This window comes from Calonectris borealis, chromosome 6, assembly GCF_964195595.1.
Source record: "Calonectris borealis chromosome 6, bCalBor7.hap1.2, whole genome shotgun sequence".
Taxonomy (NCBI): Eukaryota; Metazoa; Chordata; class Aves; order Procellariiformes; family Procellariidae; genus Calonectris; species Calonectris borealis.
The window spans coordinates 14,521,067-14,542,540 of NC_134317.1; the positions used below are offsets into that span (position 1 = coordinate 14,521,067).

At 38.1% G+C, this 21,474-nt stretch overlaps 1 protein-coding gene across 4 annotated transcripts in view; it reads right to left on the reverse strand.

Annotated features, from left to right (window-relative positions):
* EPB41L5 (erythrocyte membrane protein band 4.1 like 5) overlaps positions 1-21,474 on the reverse strand; it is a 62,010-nt gene that overhangs the window by 21,533 nt on the left and 19,003 nt on the right. For 3 of the 4 annotated variants that reach the window (XM_075152900.1, XM_075152901.1, XM_075152899.1), the window contains exons 6-16: positions 19,140-19,184; positions 18,762-18,814; positions 15,921-16,041; positions 15,424-15,511; positions 14,708-14,796; positions 12,005-12,074; positions 11,132-11,301; positions 9,870-9,976; positions 9,158-9,185; positions 6,699-6,741; positions 5,942-6,057 (exon numbers count right to left, since the gene is read on the reverse strand). In XM_075152900.1, coding sequence (XP_075009001.1) covers positions 5,942-6,057; positions 6,699-6,741; positions 9,158-9,185; positions 9,870-9,976; positions 11,132-11,301; positions 12,005-12,074; positions 14,708-14,796; positions 15,424-15,511; positions 15,921-16,041; positions 18,762-18,814; positions 19,140-19,184 — 930 coding nt within the window. The remainder of the gene's footprint in view (positions 1-5,941; positions 6,058-6,698; positions 6,742-9,157; positions 9,186-9,869; positions 9,977-11,131; positions 11,302-12,004; positions 12,075-14,707; positions 14,797-15,423; positions 15,512-15,920; positions 16,042-18,761; positions 18,815-19,139; positions 19,185-21,474) is intronic. The other variant, XM_075152902.1, reaches the window with a different exon arrangement.

Consider the following 21,474-nt stretch of genomic DNA (forward strand, 5'->3'; position numbering starts at 1 on the left):
TCTTCCAACCTCAACTATTCTTTAATTCTGTGATAGCTACACAAAACTTCTCTGATACCTGAGGAGTCAGCCACTACTTGCAGTGGCCTGACCACTACATAAGCACATCTGAACTCAAAACTCTGCAATAAAACAGTGACTTGTTATTGTAACAATGTTCTTGCATTTTAAATACAAAACTATCCCAAATTTCTCCACTCAAATTAATGGCTTCTTCTCCCTCATCTACACAGAAATTCTAAGATATTTTAAAGTTAAAACATCTGTTTTCATTTGCATATTCTTATGCAACTTTATAAATAATAAAGAAACAAATAGGTTTGCTTTGCTCCAGAAGTTTACAACATCCACCTTGCAAAATCTAAAACTAAAAATAGCACAAAAGATTGCTCTAATCACCTCTGGAGATCCCACAGATCTTTAATATGTGGCTTGCATATCCTTTTATTTTTTTTTAAGCAGCGTTGTAAAATAGAGACTCGTATTTCATTAGCAATCTCTTTCCCCCTGTCAGATGCAAGGGTGAGGAGGCCAAAATATCTCAGGCAATATTAAGTTATGTCCTGGCTGAGACTTTCTTGGTTCTTCAGGGCTGGATATCTGAAAACAATGGTTTTGTATTTCTGGGCTCTGTGGCAATTTGAAACTTACTCAAACAATTTGAAAATCATTCAAGCACCTTCTTTATCCTAAAAGCCAAATATAAGTGAATTTTAAAAGCGCTCTACCACAACTTTTCCTCTTTTTTTTTTAATAGGAAAAGAATATTGCAATTTAAAAGCAGCTAACTTCAGAAAACACGTGAAAACACAGTGCGTTCAAGGGTAAAGGTAGTTATTCACGTTGTTAAAGGCCCCCAAGAACACCAATGAGCCATGAAGCTGGAGTCTTAACCTCTGACTTAACAATTAACCTTGTGAATCATTTGGTAGGACTGGTGTTTGTCAGCAAATATTTCTGTTTCATTTCAACTGAAGCACAGTAGCAAAAAAGAAAGAAAATTTTCTACAAAGCAAAAAAAAAAAAATATATTACTCTTCGCCTTTTCAGGAGTTCTGATAATTTTATTCTTAAAAAAATTAAAATAATTCTATTCCATTTCCAAACAGTGTTTTTCAGAAGAGGACTTGTTAAAAAAAAAGGTTAGTTTTCAGATCAACCATCTATCTTAGATATTTTTAAATAACCATGGTTCAAAAGGAGGGGCAGTTACATCCTCTCTCTCTCTTAAGATTTTTGAAACCACATTATAACTCTCTAGTTGCATGTGTAGTTTTATTACAAATGTGACTTCCTGCACGGCTCTCAAACCCAGCTAAAAAAAAAAAAAAAAAGTATCTTTCAATCATTAAAAACCTTAACACAATTAAAAAGATATATATAGAGAGAGATATATACACACATATACTCTTTCTAATGTAAGAGCGACGGGTGGTTTCTGGTCTATATGTTATTTTTCCTTTAAAGACTAAATACCAACAACACGATATGCAGAGCCTTCGTAATAAAAGCTTTTTTTCCCCTGTATAGTCAGCTTTGGGTCCATTTTCCTTATCTCAGAGACAGCTCAATGTAATTTTCCAGCCTCTGCTAGAAAGCAGTCTCAAGCTCCACAAAGGTCCACGTCTCAGAGACTGGTCATGGTGGTTTGGACAGCATAGGTACCAGCACCGCTATGCATTCCTGCATTCTTCACATTGCGCTCATGGACAAAAGCGGTGTACTGTCCGTCCGCAGCGCGGGTCCTCGGCGGGGCCCACGTGTCCCACAGGGTTCCACCACGTTGACAGCGGTCGGCAGCGTCAAAGGGCCTGGATTATTGGGGAGCGGGAGGGGGCACAATTAGTAAACAGGTATGGATGAAAAAGAGGGTGGAAAAGTAAAGCAAAGGTAAAGACAAGAAGATTGATGTGAAAAGGCAAGGAAAAAGGGCATTGCTGGAAGGTAAATACTGAAGGAAAGAGGCATGCAAGTATACGTGTACATGACGACGCTGTCAAATAAACCCCTTTTCTGCTCAGTATCATGCACATTTTTGCTGAAGTCTGAAATGACAAGTTAAGCTATCTCATGTATACAATGTCTACACTTACCAAATGAAAAGCACTTCATATTTCAAAGCACTTCACAAAACTGAGCAAGAACCATGCACGTTTTACAGACGGGAGAAAATAACGTGATGGAGGCACAGACCTCCCAAGTATACAGCGCATTTTATTCACGGGAAGCTGAAAGGGTTTAAGTGGCAGCTCTAAATGTACACCTGAAACAAGCATCTATAAGCAACACAAGTTTTCAAAGACACTGGAAAATGTAGATTCTAATGCAAGTTAAAAAAAAAAAGGAGAAGAAAATACAAACTTGGAGAGCGAGCATTACTGTGCAGGAACAGTAGAGCGCACACAAATCATTCACAATTTAGTTGACTAACGGACTAAATACTACTGAAGAAGCTGACCATAGCTATACTTGATTAACATAAAAAATTTAGTTGGAAAAAGAACCATTTTAAAAAAGGTCACAATGCAGACTAAGCTTTCTAATTTAGCATATGAAGGCATAACGGTTCATAAATTTTAAATTTTGAATTCTTAAAATCAAAACCACAGAAATGCCATGCACAATTATGGCTACTCTATACCACAGTTGGAATAAAGTTCTCCAAAAGCTAGAAAGAGGACCAGGGGAGAACACTCATCACTTTAAACAGTGTTTTGGAAAATATTTTTATGCAGGAACCTTTAGCTATAAAACTGTAAGGCTTTAAGCACAAGCATCTCCAAAGCAGCAGGAATAAGCAATTTACTGAAACAGTTGAATTTTAAAAGACTTTAAAAAAATGGACAAAGATCACAATTGTCTGTGTTGTACTAGGATCCTTCACTGGTATGTTTTGGGAGAGGCTGATGCAAGGTGCAGTCAGGTATCAAAAACGTGCTTGGAAAAAAGCACTTTCATAAACTACTCAAGCAAGGAAACTCCTAAAACAAACGTATTCCTTCAGTTTAATGTAAAATTTTCTATTTAATGACCCAAATCTAAACAAAGCGGAAACGTTGTTCATCTAGAGGAGTCCTGGACAGCCCCCAGCTCAAATTCCACCTTCTCATGTTCCAGAAAGCCCGGTTTAACTCTCCCAGCCCTGCCAGAACAGCCAAGCAGCCAGCGCATAGGTTGGAAGATCACACGTGTTAAGGCAGGGAAGCAGAAAAGCACGCAGGATTCACAACAGTGGTAAATGATTAACATTCAGGGATAGTCCTCCTTTAGAAAAGAGAGAGGATTTATATAAAGGTCACCCATGGGTAAATTCAGAGTTTTGGTGTTTGTGAAACATGCTGAGGAAGTGACCTGTGAATACTGAAGGCTCCAATCCTCAACAGTTTGTTACATTATTTTCCCATTTCTCTAATTTAAGTGGTTAAGTGAAAGCTACATCCACTAGCAAGCAAAAAAAACCTCCCACCCCTACTTATTCCACAATAAGGAAAAAATTATTAATCCTTTGTCTCCTGTCCTATCCTAGCACAGAAGCAGCTTCTTGAGAAAAGACTAAAGTTAGAAAGACACTGATTGTGTCTTAGGCTTCCCTGCCTTGCAGCTAATATTCCAGACCATTTTCAGACCAGTACAGTTTTCCTGTACTGACCATTTTACAGGAATGGAGCAAAGAAAAAAAAATTAAAACTACTAAAATCCTTCCTATCTGGCACAATTGCTGTTGGCAGCTGCAGCATTAACATTTTAAATTAAAGGAAACATTGACATTAGGAAGGGATATAAGCTGTGAGGTAGCCAATACAGGCATCTGCCAAGCAGAGTACAGAAACTCAAGAGGTCAGGACCTTACTTCTAAACCCCTTCAACCTAACCATCTACAAAATCCCCAGTCCAAAAGATTTTGGTGTGCTCAACAATCCTTGGCAAACTCTCTCTAAAAGAAGACTATTTTTCTGACAGGAAGCAAAGATAATTCATGCAGAAACAGGCCAATTAAAGACAGCAGCAGTTGAAAAGAGATTTTGTTAGCGGCATCGAGACACCAAGACTTGAAGGCACAATAGCCAAGTTACAGCCCACGCAATAAATACGTATGTTCTGGCAATTATATTAACCTAACCCCACTTCCCATCTAGGAAACCAGAATGTAGCTCAATTGCTGACTCAGCTCCAAACCGTTGTCTTCTTCCTACAGCTGGATCTGCCCTTAATTACAGGCAGTACTGTTTCCAGTGAACACAATAAAACCCCTTTGCCAGAAGACAACTGCCTTCAATAATAATGATACGTGTCTAAGAAATGTAATACATATGCAGTACAAGCATTACTCTCTCAATTAAAAGTCATCAATTGCCAGGAAGCATGTGTTCTTTACGGCATACTATTTTCAGTTACATGCAGGTATGTTTTATACTCACTCCCCCTCTTGTATAGAAAGGCTACATACTGCGGCAGCTGGCATGTAAGCTTAGATTCCTTGACAACGTTAAGATAGACAGGCTCAAGTTCTTAATCCTAAAACAGGCATACCAAGACCAAAACTGAAACAGATTGGCTACAGAGTCCTCTCTGCTTCTGAACAAAAGCAGCAGGATTTCAATAAGCAACAGAAGTCTTGCAAATACTAGCAAGAACACTAGCACGAATCAGGTACCCAAGAAGAGCTGTTTGGAGCAAGAGTCAAACATTTCCACCAGAGGAAATACCGGTTTCTAGCACGCCTCTTGCAATTAGACCAAAAGAACAAAAACAAAACCGTATTGAGAATGCTGAAGAATAAAGAAACCACCACCTTTCACCCACCACCATGGATGGAATCGAGCGATCAACAGGATCTCACCATAGACAAGCACAGATTTCAGATACTAGATAAATCAAGGGCAAAAGAAAGAAAAACAGCATTGATCATATGTTCTGATTGAAACTTCAATAAAATGCAACAGATAAAGCAGAATTATCATCCCCCTTATAATCTAAAATCCATAGTATTAGAAGTATTTAATCAATAAGATTTACAAAATTAAAATACATTTGTCATTGCACTGTTAGAAACAGGTATCATCTACTTTTAAGAGATATTGAAGCAAAGTAGGTTCACGTGCCAGTCAATGGGAGAAGGATCTTTTCTCCTGAGGGCTGAAACTGCTTAGGATAAGAGCTTTTGTGTCGCTACATTCCGTCACTGCTGCTCCTAGAGAGTCTCGCAGAAACCGGAATTACCCTTCTAGGATAAGCCATACTGCCTCTGAATGCACAAGAAGCTGAAAAATCTAAAACGACATGTGCACAAGTACTGGGTTGATATATGTCAGTTTTGGTTTTGAAATAGCTTTGCAATATAGAATTACTTTCAGAAAAGATAAATGATATGGTACATTTATGTTCAAACACATCATCCTCGTTTTGAGATTGATCCAATCCATAAAACAAATACTCTGATTACATGACATCAAAGCTCTTATCTTCAGCTTGTGTCATTTTCCTCAAGCTTCCGTTCTCCCCAAGAGAATGAAAAAAATCAGCTTGCTCATTTCAAAAAGTTCAAAAGAGATTCACAAGGATACTGGTTTACAAGGTTCTATATTTTGTTAAGGATCAAGGTAAGTCCTTGGGCCCCATGATACCAAGCAAAGGGTTACAAGGAGTATTATGGCACATCAGAAGGACCCAGCTCTCTCCAAGAGTTGAAAATGCTGTTCCCGATTTAATCATTTCTTCAGCCCCTGAAGAAATTTTCTTCTGGTTGGCAGTGCCTAAGCCTATTGTCCTCACCTCCCCACACTACATTCACAGCAACAAATCAGCAGCATCATCACTAACTTGACTGTCAACTTACGTTAAAGATACAAGGAAGGTGGCTTATTTAAGTGCAGATAAAGAAACAGTCACTTGAATCATGCATAAGCAAGCAAAATTCATTTCCCAGCAAAGCAGAACATACCACTTCTTGTCTTGCTGGCTGGCTCCTGGGCTCCTTGGGAGGTTTTCTATTTCCACTAAAACTGGGGCAGAAGGAACCGCCGTTAGGACAGGTAGGTTTGGCTTTGCATTCCAGCTCTTTGGAGACAGAATATAAACAAGTAAGTTACTATACACGCATTAATGAAGCGATGACACATTAAACATAACAAAACATATCACCACTTCTCCTTAAGCACAAAGCTAAAGCAAGGCTGTTGTCTTCCATTACTTCCACAGCACTGGATGCCTATGCCCAGTCTTTTCCAGTACTGCACACAGTACTGGGATCATAATGAATCCAAGGCTGCTCAAAGATTTCAGTAAAAAGCTATGGCCTGCTGTGTCCTTTTTAAATTCATGCAGGAATCAACATAGGTGCTGATGAATTATGCCCTTTTTGTTTTTTTTTTTAATGTTACTTAGCATATAGAATTAATGTGCTTTGAATAATAACAACTCTTACACAAAGGTACTTTGTGTACCTATGAAAATCTATATCTATAAATAGCATAGTTTCTATAGTACTGGGGCATGGGGTATCTTCTTTACTGCAGCTAAATTAACCAATTATCTTGATTGTAAATTAGTAGTCATTTCTTGGCATGCAATTTAGTAGTTAACTGTTTGTAACTTTCAATTGGTCAATCACTGGATTTTAAGAATGAATAACAAAATCCTCAAATCTGTTGAAATACATGAAAACTGCCTCTAAAAAGAATGAAAGAGAGAGTCCTTACTTGTGATCCGTTAGTTTGATTGATAACAGCATTGTTTGCAGCACTGAAAGACAAAAAGAATTTAAATCAGAATCAGATCAACAAACTACTTTTGCAGGCTGGCAGAACTGCAAGGATTTTCAGAAAGAAACACAAAGCTTAACAAAGATCCTTCCAAAGTACTTAACTGTTCCTAATAGAAAACTTAAAAACTTATGGTTTAGGTCAGCTGCCTCATTCTAGGTAACTAAGGTTATCACATTATTTTTCATTTGTTCAAGCTGTAGTTTATCTGTAATTCATCTGGTTTTTCCTCTTCCTTTCCTAAACCAGTTCAGTTTAGAAAGTCCTCCTGATTCAGCAGTAAGGCGGGGCATTTTTAAAGCAAAACCGATATACTTTTAGTTAAACACCCAGCAAAATGTGACATTGTCGAAACCTCACCTACATGCTGTAAATACTATGTTTGTTCCACAACTAGGACTCTTCTGATTTGAAGTTTCACATCACAAAGTTTATCAGAAAAATTCATGAGTTTCTTCTACATACAACCTCTAATGGACTGAACTACTGCTTTAGAGTCTTAAAAGCAGCCATTCGAAATTACGTGCACAGCAGGTCAGCACAACATTAATAGTAATTTTATATTATTAAATATTTAATATATTTCATAAATTAAATAAGATCCCTGTGCTGATGATTTCTGAATCTGCAAGAGACATTTCACATTTTCGAGAGACTTAAAAGCATTAACATTGCTGTTAATTAACTGCACAATAATTATGCATTATAAATCTCATGCAAAGCAAACTTTTTTTCCTAGACTTCTAATCTTTTAAAAAATGGTTCCAGTCTCTTACGACCCATTAATCTTTTGATTTACGGTCTGGACAATAACTATCCAACCTGGCAAGCTGACAATTCAAATAGATTTCTGTATCTACTTCAGCGATTCTTTAGAATTTTTTTATTTAAATACCATGTCAAGACCAAACAAGCTGTTCCTTGCCTGTTTCCCAACTTTGCACTTTCTCTATTGAGAGAATGTGGAGGTTACCACAGAATAGTGCACATTTAACAGAAATATTAAGGAATGCCTTCTGGGTAGCACTGTGCTGAGTTAACACAAAAGAATGGAACAACATACATCTTTCATGATGCATTTCAATTAGCGACACTCGAGTGTAGAGTTTCAGAAAAGGCATAGATTGCTCTGGAGACTAACGTAACAGTGCCACACCTAGGTGCAGATCAGAAGACCGCCGTCTTATCAGAAGGAGAAACTGCATATGAAGTTTCTCTTCCCACTCTCAGAATGACCTCAGCAGCATGAAACTCGGAGAAGGGCATGACAACACAGCATGACGAGAGTACTAATTAATCAGACAGTCACATTTTGCATGCAGAGGATCTTCAAGCATTTTAATGACACCCAGTTTTGAAGAGTACTTTCCCATTTTATAAAAAGAAAAGACAATACAGAAGGTCACAAAGACAGAGAGACCTCCACTACAGTAACTTGTCCCCACACTTCCTAGGCTTCTCCCCCCTCTCATGCAACAATCAACCCTGCTGCTACAAACATATGGCTGTATTAAGCCTGTTGTTTTGAAATGTTATTTGGGTATTCCTTACCCAGCTCCTGACTGTCATGATGCTTAACATCCATGAGTATCTACTTTTTAAAAATAATTTGATTGCAATTGGTCATTGCAACGTTCACAAGTTACTAGGGCAAAGGACAGAAAGCAGAACTGAGTGACTTAGTTCCTTTAGTACCAGGTAATTTTTTTTTTAGCTTTGTTTCCTCTCTTCCCTTAAGAAAAGGTATGAAAACTGCATGATTCAATTCATATGAGTATTTTACATTGCAACAGCAAGTACGAACTTACACATGCAGAAAGAATCTAGGTATAGAAATAAAGAACCAAAAGGCCTCCCTCTCAATGTTGATCATGAATAATTTCATATGAATACATAAAAATAAATACTTAAGTATATAAAAATAAGTGCAAGTATAGTACAGAGTATAAAATCATCAACATATTTCAAGTATTTATTTTACTGTATATTTTACCTGTCTCTGACCTTCACTTGATTATGCATTTCAGTCACATAGCCAGAGTAGGCAGATTTCAGAAAGCAGACATCCTCACATCCTTCTACCTGATCTCTTTACATGGCAGCACGCAGAACTACAACTCATATCCAACAAGAATCATAGCTAAGTCATAAACAAACCTCTTTGCCTGCTAGTAAGCAAGTCTGGCAAAATCTTCTATATGACAGTAACACAGGAACTTTGCTTTGAACAGTAGATTTTATGTAAAGCAAACAAACACAAAACCCACAGCAAGACCACAGTTAAGAAATTAACGCTTTCTACATTTAACTAATCTTATAACCTCCTTCTGCAGACACGTGCTCAAGTACAGGTGGCAAACATCAAAGAGAAATTTAAATATTAGAATGCATCTTACCTTGTTTCTTCAAGTTTAGCAGCATGTGCTGCAAAAATATAAAATGTTAATTAAAATTTAATTTGCAATTAGGTTATCAGTTAAATATTAAGTATATTATTAATAAAAACAGTCTAGCACTGCCTAAAAGTAGGCATCTAAAAAAGCAAAAGTTGCATGTATCCCATGTCAAATGTGTGTAAAATAAAATTCTAAATTGGAAAAACAAACTAAAAAATCTGAAGAGGAAACCAAAAAGCCAGATTTAAGCACGTATCTGAAAGCATGCATGGAGGTCACGCTTGACCTACGCAAGAGTGGGAATGAGAGACAAGGTATCACATGCTGTCAGGTTGTGATAACAGAGTGCAACTCCTAAGAACAATGAAAAAATCTCCAATGACAAAAGTTTCAAACTTGATTTACAAATTTCAGATATTATCATTAATATATCGCTGTTTCCTAGACCCAAGTTTTTCATATTCATACAGAGACCTATTGTGCAATAGTCACAGGTGTTTTACCTGCTAGGCAAGCTAGAATGACATGCTTTGGACGCAAACTTTTTCTGATGAATACATGCGGTCTGCCAAATAAGTCAAAGAAAACCTAGTTCTGAAAATTCAAGAGAAGGGCAAACAAATACAGAAGAATTCCTACACAGAACCTCTAAAGGATATGATTACTTGATTCTCACAGTGGATTATACTTCTCAGAACGGAAAGTCTTTTACCTTTCATTTGCAGCGTTCGTCTTGAATATCTCTTGCTGGGCCTTCTTTCAAAGGATGCCGATCTCCTGGCTTTGTTGGTCTTAGTGGTTTGATATTCTGTTTTCCCACTAACAATGCCATGTAAAAGTACAAAACAATAAAATAAATCACTTATTTTTAATGACAGAATACAGACACTGCTCATCAAAACATCACATTTCTATTTTAAATTCATAGCTTAATAATCTGATCTCAGTTCTATTAAATAATCCCAAATGTAACACCTCAGAAGGCCTTTCGCAAAAAAGGGAAGTTTTACAAACATGCTAATCTTCACCCCATTTGCCCAAGACAAAAGGCTGAAGCAACAACTCCTTAAACATTAAGTTGCTGAAAAAGCACATTTGCCCTTTGCATATTTTTGTGGTCACAGTGCAGGCAGTTTGGGAGGTTGAAAATTCTAGGAGAGAGTAAAGCTTAAGGTATGTTGCCAAAGGTCATAGAGAAAGATGATAATAGGACTAAAACCCAGCATCTAGACGCTCTTGTTCACAGGCAAGTCTTTCTTCCCCAAGGTTGGCCAGACGCTGCCCCCAAGGCAGTAGCAGCCTCCTGTGCTGCTGGCTCCTGGGTACCACTGATCCCTTCTGAAGCAGACTAGATGGTATTGCTGCAGTTGCTGGAAATGGAAGCAAAGTATACGCCTACTGCCTGGGGTCACGCCCCACCCCCTTCCATATGTTCTCTCCAACTCTGGCAGGGCAACTGACAGCATTCTGCAGGCTAGTCTGGGACCGCAAGCCATTGGGAAGTCTGTTACACGCAGCGGTAGTGCCTAACATGTCATGGGCATTGTCTTAGGCTTCCGAAGCACTACCATCACTCCAACAGTCAGGGACTCAGGAGTCAAAAGACTTGCAATGTCCCCAGCTGTGCAAGTCAACCATCCATCCTCTATGGTTCATTGATAAAAGGGTGGGCTTTCAAGATGAAGTGATCTATAAAACACAGTGTACTATATATGCTATGTAAGGAACATAAACCTTGAGAAACCTTTGGTTTCCTACTGCACAGACCAGAATCACCTAAAGATAAATCAGAAAATGCAGGAGGAAAATCCATATGATTTAAGAAAACTAATAATGCAACTCACTCAGCTTGCAAGTTTCACTGCTCTATACATTCTAGGTGAATGAATACCAAGTTCTCTCCTATTTCTATGCATAATCCAAGCAAAGCAAGAAATGACAGAAGATACGTGCTAAATGACAGATGACACTGACCTGTATCGGAACCGGGATCCTAACCTAATGAAGCCTGATCGACTTGAGCTTTTTTGGACAGGACCTCGGAGCCGGAAGAAGGCGTGATGTTCCACTGCACATTTCCACAAGTGTTTGCAGGCTTTGGGATGATCCAGTCTAAAGACAAAAGTGTGCTCCTGCTCCTTTCCCTTAAAGCACACAAAGCACGCTGACGATTTACAAGGGACTTGAATAAGTCAAAACTACAATTCAATGCAAGCAAGTAAAATTTGTTTTTTATGAATACTGAAATGTATGTTTAAAAAAATATTTTAGGCAGAAAAATCAGCCTTTTCAGAAGCTTTAATGAACAACTACTCCATTGTCTGAAGTTGGAAAGGGCTAGAGCCCATATATTTAACAAGTCAAACCTCTGAACTACGAATTAGACATCATTATAATAGGAAGGTACTTCTCAATGAGGCTAACGTGATCTCACTTCCAAATCTGATCTCCTCAAATTACCAATGCTCACATTTTTATTATCTCTGAGCAATTTCTTCCCATGGGAACAATTCTGGCATCTGCTTAAGGAATGCACTCCACTAAATGTGGTACATGGCCTTTTTTCAAAGCTTCTTGCACAATGCCCACTGTTTCCAAATTATCTGGTCTATACTAGTTTCACAAGGTATTCCCCTTTTAAAAACAGGGTGAGAAAAAAAGTAATTGAGCCTATTTATTTTATACTTAAGTCCCTTCATTCCCTTCCTCCCCCCAAGTCACAAGCAAAAATCTTGCAAGGCATCCACGTTAATTCTCAAAACTTAAAAATAAAGGAAGAGATCAGGAGTATGTAAACTAGTACTATATAATCAATACTGAGATGTAACTAAACAGATAGTTATCTACCTGTTCATCATCTTCAACAACAACTAGAGTGAGTTTGTTCTTCTTGAAGTCAAGCCTTGTTATCTTTGGCCTGCAAGATGAACAGAAAAAGCAGGTTACATCTAACTCTCTTTGTAACTCACTGAGAGGTATGTTCGATGTGCTGGTCCAAGCCTCTCTACCAAATATTTTTTTTCTGGTTTTGTGGGTGTGTTAAGTTCATGCAGTAGGGCTTGATTATCCTGTGGATACCCATGTACCACTTCAAAATTTAACACTTAATTAGAAACCTTAAAGATAAGAAGTCAGCAACTTCTAAAGAGAGAATTCTATTGGAACTTAAAATAATAAATTACTTGAACTGAAATCAAACTCCACCCAAATAACTCTGCTTGCCTAGTCTTCCACAAGCCCACAAAACTGAACTCAGAAAGACACAAAGGCAGGCCAAAATAATTCTGCTTTATTAAAGAAATTTAAGTCACTGTACAATATATCACAGAACAATTCCTATGATGACTCTGTTTCAGAAAATCCCAGCCAAAGAGAACAACGTGAACATGATGTGACACAAAAATGCAATCACTTTCCCTCCTCCCTGCCCACCAAAAAAATACCCAGAATTGATGGTGGAGGAACAAGACACACAGATAACATTTCTGCTACAAAGTGAGTGTTTTATGATAAGTTTATAAAATTGGACTGGGCTAACCCAAACTAACTATTCATGTGATGAAGTTTCACCTCATCATCTGCCTTCTTATTCTTTGTGTACCGTTTTGAAAGACTGGATAGGAATTACAGAATAAAGCACTTAAAAATCCATAAATGCCTGTGTACCCAGACTCATATATGCTAGCTAGAAGGTTCTCCACCTTGTGTTTTATGTAATACAAAGCCCTGCAAAATTTCATCAGAATGCTTCTAAGAACTCGTGGGGTGTTATTCAGGTATTTGACAGATAAAGAAGCACATGTTCATAAAAACTAAAGGAAGCTCTATATCCCCTGACATATATAAATCTGCTTTTGAGGGAGAGAAGGGTAAGCTGTTTGGGGTTTGTTTGTTTGTTTGTTTTAATTAGTCCTTATTGATGGGCAGAAAGGGACTTTTCTGCCCTTTACTGGGCACAAAGAGACATTTTCTTAATAAAAAGCCTGCCCAGATGACATTATATGTAAAAATTGCAGTAGTAATATTGCTTTTGCCTCTTTTTCAACAGTAAGGTGTAACTCTCGTCTAGAACGCCTGAAGAAGCTTCATTTCACTGACTGGGTGCATACTCTGTTTCCAAAGCAATCTAGTGCAAAATTGTCCTGGTTTCAGCAGGGATAAGAGTTAATTTTCTTCCTAGTAGCTGTTTAGGAATAAAATGGCAAGATGGCCATTGTTAGATCCCAATGGATGTGATAAACAGAATAACAGCCATGTCCCCACCAACTAGCAAAAAGGAAACACAAGCTTTCTTAATGTATATCATGTTAATTGCTATAAAATAATGTATATCATCACTTTTATACAACAAATGCCTTATCAATGGTATTACAGTAAGAATCACCCAGATTAATGAAGAACGAACTTTGATGAAACCGAGCAAAGTGCAGCGATGATAGAACCGGACAACCACAGCGATAATGAAACCAGAACTGGCTTCAGCATGCAACAGTCCAACACCACACACCATCTTCCCTGCCCTGAAAAACCGTTATGACAGATGGAGCCTAAAGTCATGGACTAAATGAACTCAATGGACATTTTAAAGGGATGGCCCATAGTCTAAGGGAATGATATCTCTGTGTGTGTATCAAAGAACAGGAAAAGTGGTGGTGATTAACTGAAATGTATTGGAAAGTGTGGGACCTGTGCATGATGTAGATGGTATAGAATAAGGGATGGATACTGTCCTGGTTTTGGCTGAGATAGAGTTAATTTTCTTCCTAGTAGCTGGAAGAGTGCTGTGTTTGGATTTAGTATGAGAATAATGTTAGTAACACACTGATGGTTTAGTTGTTGCTAAGTAGCACTTACACTAGTCAAGGACTTTTCAGCTTCTCATGCCCTGTCAGCAAGAGGCTGGGAGGACAGCCAGGACAGCTGACCCAAACTGGCCAAAGAGATATTCCGTACCATATGATGTCATGCTCAGTATATAAACTAGGGGAAAGATGGTCGGGGGGCAGCAACCGCTGCTCAGGAACTGGCTGGGCATTGGTCGGCAGGTGGTGAGCAACTGCATTGTGCACCACTTATTTTGTGTATTCTTTTATCATTATTATTTTCCCTTCCTTTTCTGTCCTGTTAAACTGTCTTTATCTCAACCCACGAGTTATACTTTTTTTTTTCCCCGATTCTCTCCCCCATCCCACTGCAGGGGAGGTGAATGAATGGCTGTATGGTGTTTAGCTGCCTGCCCAGTTAAACCACAACAAAAATACAACTACAAAAACACTATAAAAAAAATAAAAACATCCCAAAGTTATTCCATCTTTTACTTGCCTCTAGCATGTTACATATATACAGCCTATTAACATATCAACCAAGAATGTTAAAAAAAGAAATATTTTTGGACACCATGAAAACACTCACAGGCTACAGAATATTTCTGCAGTTACCTAGTATTGACAGTGCTCTCATATCCCAAACAAATATTTTTTTTGGCTAGTGTAAAAGAAACAAAAGAGTAAACATCTAAAATACATTTTAATGTACAATCAGAGAGCTTACCAGAAAAACAAACCAATCTTTGTGTCTCCTTCAAAGACAAGAACTCCTGTAGGTGTTAGTCCCAGGCTGTAATCATTGCCGTCTCTTGCCTAATGGCCACAAAATAAAGATTATGTTCATTTTGGTGTTTGGCCCTTTATCCAAATTACTCCAGCGATTAATGTAGCTTATTTGCCCAGTGTTACTATTAAACACATACCTGCTTATTTTATACAACAAAACTCTCGTGTTTCAATGCTCTTATGCAATGGATTTTTCTAGTTTGCAACCCTTCAATAAGGCTGACTAAAGTGGAAAATTAAAGTTTCTTGATTTGTCTGTGTAATAAGGACCTCGTTGTGCAGTTCTCTGCACTTCCTTCTCCACAGGAGATCTATTTTTACTTGTAGTTCTTCGGCTGCCAGCTGACTGGACCCCAGCCAATTTTAATTTAATTACTATGATTTTCACATAGCTCTTAGTCTAAATACAAACTGCAGTACTTATTGCCACACCAATCACATATTTAACATGGAACAGATATGTTTGGACTAAAGTTATACTTTCTAGAAATGTATACTATAAAGGGGAATGTTGATGCAAAGCCAGATCACTTGTTATACAGTTTAGATGAGTACAATATTCCTTCCCCCCCCCCAAAGCAAAACCTGTGTTGAAATGCGGGACAAAGCTAACATTATCATTTCCAAAGGTCACCATGCTGTGGTTAAACATACCTTGACTATGTGCATGTCTACACCATACATTTCCAGCCACTTAGCTTTGTTTAAGTAGTTAGTTTCAGCCTGTGCTGGTGTTTGCCCCCTGAAATAAATTTTTTGCTGTTAGGTAGATGCCCGAAAAAGCACAGAAAGGAAAAACTGGCATATGAGGAAAGAGGAAAAGAAATTCCTGAAAGTTTGTGAAAAACCTAAACACTGCTGACACTTGTTCGCTTTCATGAACATCGCAGTCTCTTTTGTAAATTTTAATCTGAAACCGCTGCTGCAAAAATTATTGCATTTCAAGATTCTGTACCTCATCATTTTATTCAGACCTTTGAAAAGCTTCATTTTTCACATTATATCCTCTTACAAAATATGACAGAACCATATTAGAATTATGTTTCTGAACACGACCACAGAAGAAGCGTCAGCAGCATCTTTTTAATACATTCTCTTCACAGAAAAAGCAGTGCAAACAGCTGGTTAGCATGCACTGGAAGATTAAATACCTGCATTCCTTCCACTTCTCAAAAATGGCTAGTTCCATCTCTTCAGTCTGAGTGGGAACAAACCTGAACTCAGACACCAGTTCAGGGACATGTTCAGCAGGATCATAGTCTCCAAGTTCAGCTACAAAAGAACAGCATTGTCAAGCAATGTTCCCAATAAACACAGTGAAGATTAACAGGAACTTTTGCATACTTTTCTAGTTAATCTAAAATACTAAATTTATTTTCTCCTCCAGTCCTCCCAATATTTGAAGTGCCACCTTTTTTGACAGGGAAATTATGGACACTGAACAAATGGTCGTGTTGTCTGCACAAAAGCTTTCCATAAATTTTTACAAAGTGCTATTGATATATGCCTTAACAAGCTTCCTATAAGTGGAAGTTATCAACATCCTTGAAACTCACCTTTTTTCTTTCTTGCAGAAAGTTTTCAACATTTTTATCACTGAAGTCTCTACTGAGACAACAGCTGACTAAAGTTACAATGGAATTTTGCCTTAAATTATCAAAACAAAATTTCTTGAGATTTGTAAAAAGCAAAACAAGTTCTGACACTTTTCATAGAACTATCTGTCTATTCTAAAAATCAATTTCTGGTTTTATGACTATAAATCCCCCTGTCCTGCTAAAATTACTCTGTGTCAGGGCACAATCATGCAGCTGTTATTTGTTGCTGTCCTTTTCATCTAAGAACATAATAAATGCCCTACTGGATCAGTCAAATGGCTCATCTAGTCCCCTGCTGCATGCTCAACAGGGGCAATAAGAGATGCTATTTAGAGAGCATACTGGAACATACTAGTCAATGGGTGTGCCACATCAAAAGCACAACCTCCTTTTTCCACAGATGCTAACAAGTCCAGGTTTTAAAGACTGATGTATGCCTAAAATGCTGAAGCTCACAGTTAGAAACCTTTATAAAAATGTCCTGATTTTCAGAGTCGCTAACCATTTGCTCCTCCCACTGATTTCAAGCGGCTTCCTAATGTTCGGCTCATATCCAAAAAATTAGGAATAATTCTGTAACTTGGAACTTGGGTATCTGATATAGGCCAATAATTGTTCTGTTTGAAAAAAGAAACTACAGATGTTTGTGTAGGAAAAAAATAGTGACCTCTTTGGGAAGACCTGGAAAAGTCAAATAAATACACACAGTATTCCATAGGTACAAAAACTACATACTATCTAAAAACCTGTTTCTTGGATTTCTGAACACTGCAAGCATAATAATAGTCCTTTCACTCCCTCGTTTTTCTTTTTTTTTTTTTTTTTAATGCTGACTGAGGAAGTCTGTAGTTCTATAATAATTTACTCCCACTAAAACGCCTGCCTCTGTTGAAAGGAATGCTGTCAAAGCCAGCTTAGGTTCCAGCTGATTTAAATAAAAGTACACAGCTGTCAGACAGTAAGATTAAAGCCCTGCTACGGGCCTCATTGTGGAGAGAGGAAAGAAAAGACCAGCACAAAAAACAATGGATATATGGCCTAATTAGATCACTTTGTTTTTCCAAAAACTTATCCACTGAACCCGTATCTTAAGGCTCTAACGATGCTAATATTTTTAACTACGGAATGTATTCTAACTGTCTTCCTTCCACACAAAAGAGCAGGTTAAAAAGGCAAGTGTCTTTACAGTTTAATCCCAACTCTCTATACCTACACATGATCAGAACCATTAGTAGTTCCTGCCTCAAGAACAAAATATGTTTTGGAAAATATCTATAAGAGAAAGAATTTCAGTGACTTAGTCCTATTACCTAACTCCTGCAAAGTAAGCACAACAGTGCCTGGGTTTATAAGATGAATGTTGTGTAGAGAATTTGTGTGGCACAAACTCATGGCACATCTCCAAATTCCCTCTTCATCAAAGAGGACTGTACAACAGCTTTACAGCAGAGGTTCTGGGATTTTTTGTAGACTCATAAACTGGGTTGAATAAGGCCATATAGCTAATCCTCCAATAAGGATCCAAAAGCCTACTCTAGCAGACATTTCTAAAACTTCAAGCCTCCCCTCTTTCGTGAGTTCCCCTGCTTGAAACCACAGCGAACTTCACATTCGTTAAGATCACACCCTCATCCAAACAACAGAAGACATTGGCCATGAAGACCAGTGATGTACAACCTATACAAGCAAATGGAGGTCAGACCACAGTTCTCAGAGAAGCTATGGATGCTGGAGCCTCAACTGGAATCAAAAGTTAAAGACAACTCATTAATAAGAGTCTCACATGACTCAAGCATAGTGCTATATAGCTGAGAAAAAATATAGTATGTCATCTCTTTTGGCTGAAGAAGGATCTGAAATACCAACACGGGCAGTTCAACCATAAATGTTCAAGTACAAGCGTGAAATATGGGGCACTAACATGTTTCTACAAATACGCTGAAGTCAAAAGCTGGTGGTTTTTATATACAAGACTTTTCAGTTGAGTGTAGAACCAAAATAATTTTGTACCTGATTTGTACAACAAAGAAAACACATGGCAGAAACTACACGATGAAAAAAAAGTTAACTGTGTTACTACATCAAGGCAATTCAGGAATTCTACAGACATCGTATCTTGTGTGAAAGAGGACAGGTTTGCACACAAGCACCTGAGAAAACAAGTTTAGGGCAAAGCTGTCTATGTTCAGAACCTCCTTGTTCTGTTTCACGATTAATTTTCTATATACGCTCTCGGCAAAATTACAATCGGAAAGAGCTGTGTTTCACACTGGATTGCTAATGTCTGGGCAGAACCTATTTTCTGGATATAACGAGGACAGACTAAAAGAGGTAATAAGAGTCTACACAAAGCTGTTCGTACAACTTCATCCTTCCCCGCTTGTACCTACTCACCTTGCATGTTATAAGCTGCCAACTGGATGGCTGTGTCAAAAGGACATTCCAATCTGCCGAAAGAGAAATGCATTGTTAAAACCTTAGCTGACACTATTTAGCAGACAACGCATATACCTGACAGTGAGAAACTGCAAATGTTTGGGATAAGAATGTGAAAAAGGATTAGTAGATTTTCAGCAAATTAACAAGAGATAAGCACGACATTATTTAAGCATTCCTATGCTGCTATTCATGCGTAGAAAAGTAATATTTTAGAGAAAAAAAAAACCATTACATTACTTAGCAAAACTTACTAATTACCCAAATACAAGTTTAACAAATTCTATGCTGAACACACTGTAATTGTTTAAAAGGCTGTTTATTGGTAATACTTACTTTCCACTAAGAATATCCAGTTTAAGTTGCAGAACAAATAAATACCTGTAGGATTAAATAAGAAATAAAAGTCACTGATTAATAGTTCTAACGTGTCACTCAGCCAAGAAGAGGAAGTTAGAGCCTGACAAATAAAAATGTTTTCTACTCTTTACATGGGTTTTCAAGACTGAAGAAACCGCATTGTGATCTTTCAAGGCTTTATCAGTTGGGTTTGTATGTTTTGCATACATTTCAAATGAAGTCCACCCAAAACTAGAAGTTGTCACAAGCTGAACTACAGTATTGCACGGAAAAAGAAATAGGACACCTAAGTAAGTCTCATTTTTTCTCTTCTGATCCTACTTGGACAAAGAACAACTTGCATCTTCCACATTTTCTTCATTATTCATAGACATATCGATCTCATAAAAGAATGAATATTTTGAAGTCTCTCAAAAATAAATGTTCCTAATATGGATTGCTTAGTTAAAATCTAACCCAGAAAGCTGACTGCAAAGTGACAAAAAAATAAAGAGTAGGCTGCAGCCTTTTCAACTTGTTTACTCTTCAGAGCCAGTTTTCCTTCACTGTCTTGCTTATTCAGTACTCTTCTTGCTTAGAAATTGGGCAACTATTGAATACAAATCTCCTGTCCCTTTGGTGTGCAACACCAATCCTTCCGATCCAATACCCACAAAGAGTGACCCTCTTGCTTCATTATGGTACACAGCTTTCCTTTAACAAGAGAAGCAGTCTCATCAACTAAAACACTGGCATCCGCGATGGCATCCAGTTTGAATTCTACTACAGATGAACAGAAGCCTTACGCACAAAGCCAAAACCGATGCTTCTGTTTCAACATGTGCATATGTCTCCTCATACTTACATATATAGACACGAAACAGATGCAGGCATTTTTCCTACAGGTCCCTTGGAAATCCACAAATACTTTGCCAAGCCATTTGTTATCTGAAGCCTTTTGAACACTGGCCTCTACTTGGGGAATAAATTTGTTTGGTACTGACCCTAGATATCAAAAGAATGAGCACAGGCCTCCAGTATATAGGGTGTGACCAGTCCGTGCTTATCAGCCACATAACGCTTGCAAACAATTCAAGCATACTTCCCTTGCTCAGGCTGTGTTACATGACCTCTGCCTGGTGGCATCTGATGGGAAGCTGGCAGAAAACGTGAAAGCGCTGCACCTGTGGAAGCTGAAAAGTGGCTCCAGCTGGGTGTCCTGCTGCACAAAGAAAAGGTGAAACCCTCGGAAAGCCCCTGCTAGTGACACCTATAACCCACAGCAGAGCTCCCCTTCCTACTGCTTCTTTAAGGCATAAAATTTCCTCGAGACAGAAGACTTGCCGCTTTCCTGTTGTGGGGGATTAGCTAAGCAGACAGACAGGGTTTAAAAGCCCTCGGGTTTCAGGCCTGCCTTGCTAAAACCTGTATAGCCAGGTCTGACTGGCAGAACTCAGTCAGGATGGATGAAAATGTTTCAGAGTGGTAGATACAGATGTAGGTCTGAATTTTGTCTATGGTTACTATTTTTAAAGACAGTTAAATGTTTATTCACAAACATGAATGGGGAAATAAAACGTTCTTCCCAGATCGGCAGGAAAGCATTAAAGAAGAGCAGTTATAACATTGTGTTACCACATGTAAGTATGAAGCTGCACAGGGTACATATGGCTGTAAGGCGTAATGCTACTATAATCTTCCTGGTAGCACTTCTAGGGATTTGGCTAAAGTGCAGATCAAAGATTCACACAGACATAAACCTGAACAACAAACAAATGCACTTCACGCTCTTACAAATGGCTGAGGGTATGAAGCATCTCCAGCTATCCAGAAAACATAACAATTTCGTTTTCTCTCCAAAACAGATCATCAGCAGTGGTGACAACGCAAACGTTGCCTTTTTCAAGAGATTTATACTACTGACAGATGGTTGGTTGTGTTCTCTTTCAAAGCACCCCATGTATGTCCCAGTCCAACAGGAAATGCAGCATTATGAACGGAGCTGGGAAATGTTTTAATCAAGAGAAACTGCTGTTCATCTGATATTACAATCCTACACATATAGTACTGTCAACTCACATCTCAACATGGTAGTAAAATACTATTTTCCCTTTCCATAAGCTGTGCAAAGACCACAGAAGTAATGAAACATTAACTGAACTTATTTTTGCCAAAGAGAAGCTCTAACTTGCAATTCAATACTTTTCTGCCTAAAGAGATGGGATGACTGCATACAGTTGAAACTAAATGCAGCTTAGAATAAAGAAAGAGGAATGATGTCTGTTCTCTTCAGTAAAAACCTCTGTCCATTGTGTATAAGCTACTCAGATCA